Source organism: Micromesistius poutassou (assembly GCF_964030765.1).
Source record: "Micromesistius poutassou genome assembly, chromosome: 8".
In the NCBI taxonomy this organism is placed as follows: domain Eukaryota; kingdom Metazoa; phylum Chordata; class Actinopteri; order Gadiformes; family Gadidae; genus Micromesistius; species Micromesistius poutassou.
Genome location: NC_140278.1, coordinates 2055399 through 2068083, shown reverse-complemented (window position 1 = coordinate 2068083; position 12685 = coordinate 2055399). Strand labels below are relative to the sequence as shown.

At 44.5% G+C, this 12685-nt stretch overlaps 1 protein-coding gene across 1 annotated transcript; it reads right to left on the bottom strand.

The window, feature by feature from the left end:
- Positions 1–5527: 5527 nt before the first annotated feature.
- aqp10a (aquaporin 10a) lies at positions 5528–11646 on the bottom strand. Its single transcript, XM_084471268.1, has 6 exons — positions 11117–11646; positions 10119–10245; positions 8589–8726; positions 7996–8114; positions 7685–7902; positions 5528–7537 (listed from the first exon to the last, which is right to left on the bottom strand). The coding sequence occupies exons 1-6, from the start codon at positions 11189–11191 to the stop codon at positions 7327–7329; spliced, it is 888 nt and encodes a 295-aa protein (XP_084327394.1). The 5' UTR covers positions 11192–11646; the 3' UTR covers positions 5528–7326.
- Positions 11647–12685: the final 1039 nt, after the last annotated feature.

The window sequence follows — 12685 nt, the reverse complement described above, 5'->3', positions numbered from 1 at the left end:
TCTCTCTCTCTCTCTCTCTCTCTCTCTCTCTCTCTCTCTCTCTCTCTCTCGCTCTCTCTCTCTCTCTCTCTCTCTCTCACTATCCATCTATCTATCAATCTCTCTCTCTCTCTCTCTCTCTCTCTCTCTCTCTCTATCTTTCTATTCATCTTTCTATGTATCTATCTATCTATATATCTATATCTATCTATCTATCTATATATATATATATATATATATATATATATATATATAATCTATCCATCTCTGTCTCTATCTTTCTATCTATCCAGCTATATTTCTGTCTATCAGTTAGATAGATAGATAGATAGATAGATAGATAGATAGATAGAAAGATAGATTATGTCTATCTATCATCCATCTCTCTGTCTGTCTGTCTGTCTCTCCCTCTCCCTCTCTCTCTCTCTCTCTCTCTCTCTCTCTCTCTCTCTCTCTCTCTCTCTCTCTCTATCTCTCTCTCTATGTATATATATATATACATCTTTCTATCCATCTCTCTCTATATATATATATATATGTCAATAACATATTGCATGATATTGCATATTGCATTACATTATGTAAGGGATAATGTATAGAACGCCTGTAATTATCGGAAAATAAGCCCCAACAGGGCGAACCGGACACCGACGTGAAGCGGAGGTGTCTTGCTTCGCCCTGAAGGGGCTTATTTTAGATAATGACCGGCAACGTTCTATACATTATCCCGCTTATTACACGGTTAGTTACCAAAAGATGTTGACGTCGCTTAGCAACCGAATCCGCTGGGGTTGATAAGTTACCGGACTACTTGCAGAGATATAGGCCTACAGAAGACGTGAAATAATCCACTTTCCTTGACAGCGGTCATTATATGCTTAGCAACGGTCATTATATGCTTAGCAACGGTCATTATTGAAAAATAATTCACCACCGGAAGTCGGGAAGGCCGATGCAAGTGACGGAGCATTCGACAGCATTGAGAAGAGCCGTGTAATAATTAAGCAATAGAGCATGACAGGCTGTGGAATGTGGTCGCAACAACGCCCCTAACTGAACATTTCACTGACTGAAGTGATCTATTGCTTTTATAAAACGGTTACGTAAGTATGGCGAAATGAAAGTCATAGACACCCTCAATTTTGAAAAAACTAGAAAGTCGGAAAAGCATTTTTTTTTTAACGAATACAAAAAAGTAGTCCCTCCTGGCTGCCTGCAAAGTGCGCTGCGGTTGCTATGCAACAGCATCCTTCAGAGAGAAGGCTAGAGACGGTAGCTTGGTTTGCCGTCAATTTAGTCGAGTTCACTCCCCGTGTGCCTATTGCTTTATAACATTTCCACCCTCTCCACCAATCAACATATTTTTAGGGTTCAGTGAACTATGCTATTGCTTTTATATATTAATAAAACAACAGTTCAAGTTAGGCGCGGAGTGATATGGAACTCCGTAAATTGAATGGGCGTTATAGCTGTGTGTATACACTCATTACACAACAGTTGGGAACCAATCAGATCGGTCAGAGACGAGGTCGGCAGGAATCCCGTGGAGGCGATAAACATGCTTTACGAGCAGCTGGGTGGTTTCAGAGGCAGTGGGGAGCTTGGGGAGGGCAATGAAGTGAACAGCCTTGGAAAACCTGTCCACGATGGTGAGAACAACTGTGTGGCCATTAGAGGGGGGAAGACCGGTTACAAAATCTAGGCCAATGTGAGACCAGGGCCGACCTGGGATTGGGAGGGGGCGTAGCAGGCCAGCAGGGGGTTGGTGGGAGGTCTTGGCCCAAGCATACACAGTGCAGGTTTGGACGAACGACCGTGTGTCAGCGGCCATTGTTTGCCACCAAAAGTGCCTCTTCAGGAGGGACAGGGTGCGACTCATGCCAGGGTGGCAAAGTGAGACGTATGGCACCACAGCAAAACTTGGGAGCGGGTAGAACTAGGGACAAAAAGGCGGTTCGGGGGGCCGTTACCCGGATCCGGTTCTGTAGCTTGGGCCCTCCAGATAAGGGACTCAATCTCCCAGGTGACAGCCGCCACCTTGAGGCAGGAAGGAGAGAGGATGGTGTCAAGACGAGCCGGTGAGTTCTCAGAGTAGAACTGACGAGAGAGGGCATCTGGCTTGATGTTCCGGGATCCAGGTGTTGGACCGCCCAAAAGACAGGGACCACCGGGCCTGCCGGGAGTTTAGGCGTTTTGCTGTCTGTATATAGGACAGATTCTTGTGGTCGGTCCAAACCACGAGGGGGCTGCTCCGCCCCCTCCAGCCAGTGCCGCCACTCCTACTCCTACTCCCACTATTGCCAATGTCGTAATTGCGGTCAGCAGGTGATAGCCGGCGGGAGAAGAAGGCGCAGGGATGAATCTTACGGCCCCCACTCCTGTGTCAGAGGCATCAACCTCCACGATGAACTGCCTGGAGGTGTCGGGTTGGATCAGAATAGGGGCAGATGAGAATAGTCTTTTGAGCGCAGAGAAGGCAACATCTGCCCCTGGAGTCCAGGCATATGGGAGAGCAGGAGAGGTGAGGCGAGTGAGAGGGGCTGCAACCCTGCTGTAGTCGCGGATGAACCTCTGGGGTGGGCCAGTCTGCCACCGCACTGATCTTCTCTGGGCAGGTCCTCACCTGCCCGCTCTCAATGATGTAATCAAGGAAGGAAACAGAGGTGGCACTGAACTTGCATTTCTCAGCCTTTACATACAGTTTATTCTCCAGCAGCCGCTAGAGAACTTGCCGGACATGCTGGACGTGTTCCTCCTTATTACGGGAAAAAATTTGGATGTCGTCTAAATAGACGAAGACAGAGCGGTTGAGGAAGTCACGGAGGACGTCATTGACCAGGTTCTGGAACACAGCAGGGGCGTTTGTTAGACCGAAGGGCATGACTAAGTATTCAAAGTGGCCAAGGGGGGTGTTAAAGGCAGTCTTCCACTCGTCTCCCTCACGGAAACGCACCCGGTGGTATGCATTGCGCAGGTCTAGTTTGGAAAAGATAGTGGCACCCTGCAGAAGCTTGAAGGCGGAACTAATAAGGGGCAGAGCATACTTGTTTCTAACTGTGATGTTACTGAGCCCACGGAAGTCAATACAGGGGCAAAGCGACTTATCTTTCTTGGCCACGGAAAAAAACCCCAGCACCAACGGGAGAAGAGGATGGTCTAATGAGGCCCGCAGAGAGCGAACCCTGAATATATTCCTCCATGGCCACCCTTTCTGGACGGGACAAGTTGTACAGGCGACTGCTGGGCAAAGGGGCACCGGGAAGGAGCTCAATGGCGCAGTCATAGGGCCGAGGGGAGGCAAGGAGGCAAGGAAAGTGCACCACGTTTACTGAACACCTCTCCAATGTGGTGATATTCAGGGGGTACTAAGGTAAGGTTGGGGGGTTCCTTTGGTGAGGGGACACCCCCCTCTGCTGGAGACAGGGCGGATTGCAAGCAGGTAGAATGACAATATGCGCTCCAACTCACCACCTTGCCCGCTGCCCAGTCGAACTGCGGATTTTGCCGCTTGAGCCAGGGGTGACCAAGGACCAGGGGAGTCAGAGGGGACAGGATGACATGAAACTGAAGAGTCTTGTGGTGGTTTCCTGAAACAATTAATTCAAGGGGCTTGGTTCGGTGAGTAATGCGGGCAAGGTGTCGGCCGTCCAAGGGGTTAGCGTCTAAGGGAGAGGGGAGCTGTTCCAACGCAATGCCAACTTGAGAAGTGAACCCAGAATCAATAAAGTTTTCATCAGCTCCAGAATCCACCATGGCGGACACAGAAAGAGGGTGGCCGAGGGACAGGAGAGTGGCATCCAGCAGAGTGCGTGAACAGTTGGGGACTGGGGGGGACAAGGTGTGGCTCAACAGGGACCCTACCTTCACTGCTGAGCCTCGTCTTTTGGCAGTGACGGGCAGGCGGAGATGAGATGTCCAAACTACGAGGGGGCTGCTCCGCCCCCTCCAGCCAGTGCCGCCACTCCTCCAACGCCAGCTTCACAGCAAGCAACTCTCTGTTGCCAATGTCATAATTGCGCTCAGCAGGTGATAGCCGGCGGGAGAAGAAGGCGCAGGGATGAATCTTACGGCCCCCACTCCTGTGTCAGAGGCATCAACCTCCACGATGAACTGCCTGGAGGTGTCGGGTTGGATCAGAATAGGGGCAGATGAGAATAGTCTTTTGAGCACAGAGAAGGCAACATCTGCCCCTGGCGTCCAGGCATATGGGAGAGCAGGAGAGGTGAGGCGAGTGAGAGGGGCTGCAACCCTGCCGTAGTCGCGGATGAACCTCCGGTAAAAATTGGCAAATCTGAGAAACTGCTGAAGTTTCTTACGGGAATCGGGGGTGGGCCAGTCTGCCACCGCACTGATCTTCTCTGGGCAGGTCCTCACCTGCCCGCTCTCAATGATGCAACCAAGGAAGGAAACAGAGGTGGCACTGAACTTGCATTTCTCAGCCTTTACATACAGTTTATTCTCCAGCAGCCGCTAGAGAACTTGCCGGACATGCTGGACGTGTTCCTCCTTATTACGGGAAAAAATTTGGATGTCGTCTAAATAGACGAAGACAGAGCGGTTGAGGAAGTCACGGAGGACGTCGTTGACCAGGTTCTGGAACACAGCAGGGGCGTTTGTTAGACCGAAGGGCATGACTAAGTATTCAAAGTGGTCAAGGGGGGTGTTAAAGGCAGTCTTCCACTCGTCTCCCTCACGGATACGCACCCGGTGGTATGCATTGCGCAGGTCTAGTTTGGAAAAGATAGTGGCACTGCAGAAGCTTGAACGCGGAACTAATAAGGGGCAGAGCATACTTGTTTCTAACTGTGATGTTATTGAGCCCACGGAAGTCAATACAGGGGAAAAGTGACTTATCTTTCTTGGCCACGAAAAAAAACCCAGCACCAACGGGAGAAGAGGATGGTCTAATGAGGCCCGCAGAGAGCGAACCCTGAATATATTCCTCCATGGCCACCCTTTCTGGACGGGACAAGTTGTACAGGCGACTGCTGGGCAAAGGGGCACCGGGAAGGAGCTCAATGGCGCAGTCATAGGGCCGAGGGGAGGCAAGGAGGCAAGGAAAGTGCACCACATTTACTGAACACCTCTCCAATGTGATGATATTCAGGGGGTACTAAGGTAAGGTTGGGGGGTTCCTTGGGTGAGGGGACACCCTTCTCTGCTGGAGACAGGGCGGATTGCAAGCAGGTAGAATGACAATATGCGCTCCAACTCACCACCTTGCCCGCTGCCCAGTCGAACTGCGGATTTTGCCGCTTGAGCCAGGGGTGACCAAGGACCAGGGGAGTCAGAGGGGACAGGATGGACAATACATATACATTAATATTCATTCATTCATTCATTACCAGTAGTTAAGCTTTATGAATTATTCGTTCACCAGTAGTTAAGCTTTTTGAATCATTCATTTACCAGTAGTTAAGCTTTTTGAATCATTCGTTCACCAGTAGTTAAGCTTTTTGAATCATTTGTTCATCAGTAGTTAAGCTTTTTGAATCATTCGTTCACCAGTAGTTAAGCTTTTTGAATCATTCATTCACCATTCGTTTACCAGTAGCAAAGCACTTTAGGGTTAGTTATAAAACCCCAAACCACTGTTGATGACAATGAGGGATCTACAGCCACTTTAGTTAAACATTTATATAACATAATAACAGGATAATATAGAAAATATTAACAATTTAAAACACAAACAGAAAAAAAGGCATTTTAAAATGGAACGAAAATAAAGGCTGCACTTTTAATCAAGGCCTTTTCTAGGCACCCTTAAAACAAAACAAAAACCCTGTTCTCTTCTTTACTTGATCGGTAAATGGGCTTTACTATGCCCGTTTACAGATCTGCAATAGTTCCCCATTACTTTTTTTGTCATTAACCTTGCTCTGCAGGTTCATGCTAAGTATTTCTAAATGACATTTTGCAAAAGACAAGTAAAGGGTCTCTCCCTTGGGCATTGATGCCCTCAGATGGTCATACAACATACTTTATAATAACATGGTTGCTATGACAGTTGCTATGGACGCTGAACCCAGCAGCTCGCGTGCCGTTTAAATCAAGGCTGTAAATGTTTGTCTTTGCTGATTATGTTATTTTATGTAACCGTGTAATGATGTTCTCTTATTAACGTGAAACCAGGACGTTTTGACGAGTTTTCAGTGAGACTGTGTTGATTCTCGCCCACCCATCTTGTATTTAATAAACCATTTTCGTTGCTTCGAGGAGGTCTGGTGGTCTCCGTATATAATAAATAAATACATAAATAAATACAAATATATAAATATGTATATATAAAAATTTAATAATGGCCAGGTCGTGTAGTCGATGGCAACCACCATAGCGCCATAGAATCCTGACACACGCATCTACAAAGCTACTTTTTTTTATCATAGAGTAATTCAGTTACTAACTCCGTTATTTTTTGGAACAAGTAGTGAGTAACTGACTGCACTGTGTCAGGAAAAAGTGTATCTCTGATACTGCTGTTGTCTTTCTGTAGCAGAAAGACTCTGTCTCTGTCTCTGTCTCTCTCTCTCTCTCTCTCTCTCTCTCTCTCTCTCTCTCTCTCTCTCTCTCTCTCTCTCTAAATGCAATGTTTTACAATATGACATGTTTTTCAATGTTTCAAAATTAAAACAAATGTTTTAATACATAATTAATGTTTTTTGGTGAATGAGAATGTTAAGGTATTAATCTGAAAGATAAAACCAGCGTAATTTAACCAAACGGCCTTTGTGCCCTGTCATGTGGCCTTTGTGCCCTTAAAAAAAATGTGAACGGGAAGGCCAAATGGCCTTGCCCCTAAAATGACGAAATTCCAAGCCTGGTGTGTGTGTGTGTGTCTATTTGTGTGTTTGTGTATGTGTGTGTGTGTGTGTGTGTGTGTGTGTGTGTGTGTGTGTGTGTGTGTGTGTGTGTGTGTGTGTGTGTGTGTGTGTTTGTGCATGTCTTCTGGAGTACAATCCATTATCTACATCATTTTATTGACAAGTAGATCCTCAAAAACAACATTGCTGTCTTCTTGCTTGTTCTGACTAGAGAGCCATAGGGTTGTCACGAGTCCACGTTAAAGCTTCTTCTGTCAATAAGGTTGACAGTTCCCCTGCTCCTCCTATAGTGTTGAGGTGTCCCAGTTCAAGATACCTGACCATAACTGCAGCTGACAAGCTGGCTGTTCACTTACATCATTGACATTGCCTTCATTGTGTGGATGTGTGTATAAATTGGTGATTGTGAAGCACTAACTGTAAATGAGTCGTGGTTTGAATAGCCCAAGGCTAGAGAAGAGCTATATAAATACAGTCCATTTACCATCCTAAGGATTCATGTGTTCATATTCAGTTCAAATTGGGCTCAGAAACGGGAGCTCTTCAACTCTGCTCCATTTCCCATGGCTGCCTGGAGCTCCTTGCAGTCGTTGGTGGGGGTGGGAAGGAGGGGCAGGGCCGTGGGGGGGTCCGGGTCCGGGAGCTGCCATTCGATGAAGACCATATACGTCAGAGACCCCATGACACCTCCTATCATGGGAGCCACCAGCGGCACCCAGAACCAGTAATTGTAACACCTGATGTCAGGGCAAGAGGATTGAAGGTGTCAGAGGTCAATTCAACAGAGGAAGAAGGGCCCTGAGCCACACTCATGCCCAAATATACTCTTACTTGATCCTTTGTTTTGGCACTAGTTAGTTTGGAGCGTGTAGTTTGTAACATACGTGAAGACCTCGCCACCCCAGCCTGCTGTGAGTGTGAAGAGGCGTGGTCCCAGGTCTCGTGCAGGGTTTATTGCACCGCCACAATTAGCTGACATTGACATGCCGATACCCAGGACTATTGTCGCCACGATGGGCGGGATCAGGCCCGGGGGCGCCGGTGTGTTCCTCTTCTCCCCCAGACTCAGAATGCATAGCAACAGCATGGCCGTCCCGACAACCTGAGAGGACGACAGACCGCTAGCAAAGTCTAATGCTACTTATTATCAAAACCATAACTCATGTTTACAACTCTTATCTAATGTCAGACTGACCTGATCAAGGAAACTTCTCCCGAGAGAGATATATTCTGAGGGGTACGTGGCAAAGATGGATGCTGTCTCGTTGGGTCCATAAACAGTCAACACACCTCCACTAAACTCCATGATGGCGTCTGAAAAATGTTGGAGTAATACAAATAATACAGCCTTAAATGGCTTTGCTATTATCATGTAATCATGGTCAAATCATTAACATAAAATTCAAACACCAAGGGTGGACCACACAAGTGATTTTTAGAGAAACATTTTCTGGTTGAATTGACTTGTGGAGGGCCACGTTTGATTCTGGAGAATCTTTCTAGACCAGGAGTGCAGGTCTAATGCAATTCATGACTGGCAACAATTGAACTACAATAGGCTAGTGTCAAGGCCTGCTTTATATATATATATATATATATATATATATATATATATATATATATATATATATATATGTTTTAAATTTATTATCCAGTGTTTTGCACTAGGTAAGTATGCCCCTTTTAAAGTGCACCATTAATACAGTTTAAAATATTGTTCATTTTTTGTGCATATATTGTTGTTTTCCTTTGCAAAATTGTACACAGTAATATTTACATGAAACCCACCATAGTAGACCAGAAAGACAAGGCAAGATGCCACATAGGCCCCCATCACCTGGGAGAGAGAGTAGGGAAGCAGCCGGGTCCAGGAAACCTTGCGCAACACACAAAAGCTCAGGCTCACAGCAGGATTCAGGTGAGCACCTAAACAGCAGAGGAGAGCGAGAGACATACGGATACAGGCAGGAGAGAGAGTTGGTTCCCAAACAGACTCAGTTCATCTGGCCACAGCGGTCATAAGACATTTACATTTACATTTAGCAGACGCTTTTATCCGAAGCGATTTACAATAAGTACATTTGTCATAAGAAGTGAAACAATATATCTTATATATATGTTCATAGAACCAAGTGCAAGTACTAACAATCGCCAGGCATACAGCAGTGATAGCTAGCTACTGCAGATGCTACACAATTAAGTACAATGAATGAATACAACCTGCATTAAGTGCGTTCATTAAGTGCCAGGATGTACAACAAACAATAGTGCAACAGACAAATAAGGGACTGAATGGCTATGTAGAGTCTAGGTGAACTCTGAACAGGAGGGTTTTGAGTCGTGCGGAAGCTGGTGAGCGACTCTGCGGTCCTGACATCAGCAGGGAGCTTGTTACACCACTGTGGTCCCAAGATAGAGAAGAGTTGTGATTTAGCTGATCGACCTTTGGTTGCTCTTAGTGATGGCGGTACCAGACGTCCAGCTGAGTTGAGCGGAGGGATCGAGCTGGGGTGTGTGGTTTGACCAAGGCTTGGAGGTAGGCAGGGGCAGTTTCATCGACCGCCATAAGACACAGTTTTATGAACAGTGTTTTTCACAATTATTGAGTCCAGGAGTCACATGTGTAACATGTTAAGTAATTATAACTATGATATAGTATACTATAAGCCACAACATAGTTGAAGTCTGGCAATTACACAACATTGCAATCCTTGAGACAAAGGAGGAAAACTGCCACTCTCACATCATATCTATAATGGCTTTGGCAGCAGAGCCAGCGCTGGTTGAATAATGGCATAACTACATCACAATGTGAGCCAGCATGGATTATATTATGCAATGTCTAGTTTTTGGAACATTAATGGTTGAAGCACCAGTTAATCATTGTTGGCTGTTGGCAATAATACATTACTAGTATTAACAAAACATTTCATGTTTGAATCATTAATCTGTAATTGATAATTATACCATTAGAGGATTTTGTTATTCATTTTTTGGAAATATGTTCTTCATTGGATTTTTATATTATCCATTTTTCAGTTGTGTTGGCAAGATTCAACAGTTGAAAATAGAGTAGAAAACAGCGGAAAAGATAGAGAATAAACAACCAAAGAAAAAACTCCCAACATTTCTCCATTGAGAAGGGTCCCCTTTAACGTACCTGTGATTGACAGGCAAGATGGATTTAACTAACCAATCACGGAAGAGATAGCCTGAGTGTTCAGAATTGAGTAGGGAACGGTCTTGAATCTAAATTGGCTCATGCAGAGACATACAGTCAGCAGTCAACTCAAAGAGATATTTTTCATTCATCTTTACCAGTGACGCCCATGGTGAGGTACATTGCTGACATCACCCCAACAGAAAAGGCCATGTTGACTGAGAGGAACTGGCCTCTGGTCTCTCTGCTGGTCTTGACCTGTGCTGCTGCCGAACAGCCAAACATCTGCCACCCAGGAGGAACCAGGAGAAAAGATAACAATGGGGTCAGGGGCGGTTAAGTTAAGAGTAGTTCTGGGACACAACTATAGAGGTTAACTAAAAAGGCTATTCTGGTTACAGAACACCTACTTCTGGCATTCTAGTTGCAAAGATCACTTTATGAACAAATACACACACAGCAAACACACAGCAAACACACACACACACACACACACACACACACACACACACACACACACACACACACACACACACACACACACACACACTCGATATATACTGTACAAGACCACTTAACCCCTTAATTAACACCCTTAATGTCACTCATTTAATATAAACAGACAAATTCAGATGCTAAACTTCCCTTAATGTCACTCATTTAATAAAAGCATTTGAATAGACACATTCAAATGCTAAACTTCCATACAACCTCAGAGCTAGCTGCTGCAATAACTGCAATAAAGCTATTCATTTAGAAGGATTATTTGATAACAAGGCCGGATCAGGGAGTGCTGTATAATAATAAATCAGTTCCTGAGAATGGCGTGATGGCTGAGAATGGCGAGTTAACACAACCCTGGCAAGGCTAAATGGGACCACATTTTATTTTGACATTCACCTGCAGGACAAAAACAACTCATAATTCATGATGTTATTACCAGCATTCAAAATACTTTTAAGGATTTAAAGATGGATGTGTGTTTAAGATACACAATTTGAGTGGATTAAAACAAGCAACAGACAATAATTCCTTATGACTCAAAAGCATAATTTCAAGTGGGAAGAATTTATATGAATTTATGTGATTAGTAAAAATCGTTGATCGGCAGATATCACTGTAATCAACCAAGGTAATGTTACTGTAATTCACTTACCATTAAGACAAAGGTCCCAATGAACTCTGCCATGCATTCCCGTATCAGTGCATATTTCACCCTCAGTTTCCCCATCTCTGACAGGGAAATTGTCAGAGATGTAAGTCACTTGACTCTTTAATAACGATGAATTCTAGTTTCTCATCCAGCCCTGGCTCTTGTAGGCCGTTATTCCGTGGTGAGCAATTCTTTCTCCTCTGTCGGTGCCAGAAGCCGGCCCTCCTGCCAGTCTTCCTCTCTATCCGCAGTGGAGTTCGATGATCTTCCCAGTGTGATTCAAAGAGTCACGTTAACTGCGCTCTGCCAGTGCTTTCGGGGTGGACTGACTCCCTGCTCTCTGTGCCACCTGGACTCAGACATTTACCACCTGGAACGGTTGGACAGCGTTAGGCTGCTTTAATAACTTTTGATAATCATGTGATGATTGGCTGACACAGTCACACTATCTCCCCTGTGAGATAGTGCGCTAATATCTAGCTATGATTGACTTAGAGATCATAAAGTGGGAGATTCTGTTTCTCTGAACAGTAAGCCCCCCAGCCACCCCCATCTGTTGATATTCAAAGAGTGACAGCCTTAAGGACTTTGACCCTTGTCAAAAGTCCCTTTTTGTGTACACCAAGAGTGTAAACTTATGAAGGGTTGTTAGCATCGTACATATCTCCCTATATTAACTGATAACATATGTACAAAGCCCAAAAATTGACAGTGTGACATATATGGTCGTTGTTGACTTTACTGTTTAATGTAATATATTATATTAACATGGGATTACATGCTCCAACTCGGTGATGTTAACATTAGCATGTAAGATGATGTAATAGCTTTTGCTCTTTCATGCAATGACGTAGTTAAGTGTTTAAATCAGTCTATTCAAAGCATCCTTCTTAGACATACCTTTAAACCTTAAAAAACCTTTCAAGTACTCATTCAAGTACTTAAAAATGTTAAAACATAGCATAGTTCTGTATCTACTTGAAGATAATATCAATAATGAAATGTCACCATCTCATTACACTGAACTATGGTCCACTAATGATTATGTAAGTGTTTAATGGAAATAGAGACCTGCTGATAACAATCATGTAATCATGTGTCATAAGTGACATGATAACGGACAAAACGTAACTTTGAGTTAATTTTTTTCAAAACACCATTGTGTTTTGAAAGTATCTTTGAATACTATCTTGACAGTATTGTAACCCTTCCCTTGTAGAATGGATAAATGTTTACACACCATGGAAAGATCCCACCATGCTACATGTAAGAACTCACGACAGAGCCAGGGCTCAAGGTTGGTTAAACGAGGCTCTGAGCCACAGGTCAACTCTTTGCTAAAGGCCTCAGGCTTCTCATGTCTGACAACAGTCCACAACCAAACCTGGATGCTTTGATTTCACTGATTTGATATAATCCAATTTTATTTAAACCTTTTATTTAAACCAAATTTAATTTGCACTTGATTTCTGAATGTACTTTTATTAAAGGTACTTCCTTGTGTTTAAATACATATAAGGCGGAACTTCTGGGCCGTCTCCCCCAAGAAGGTCTGCTATAACATAGTAGGTC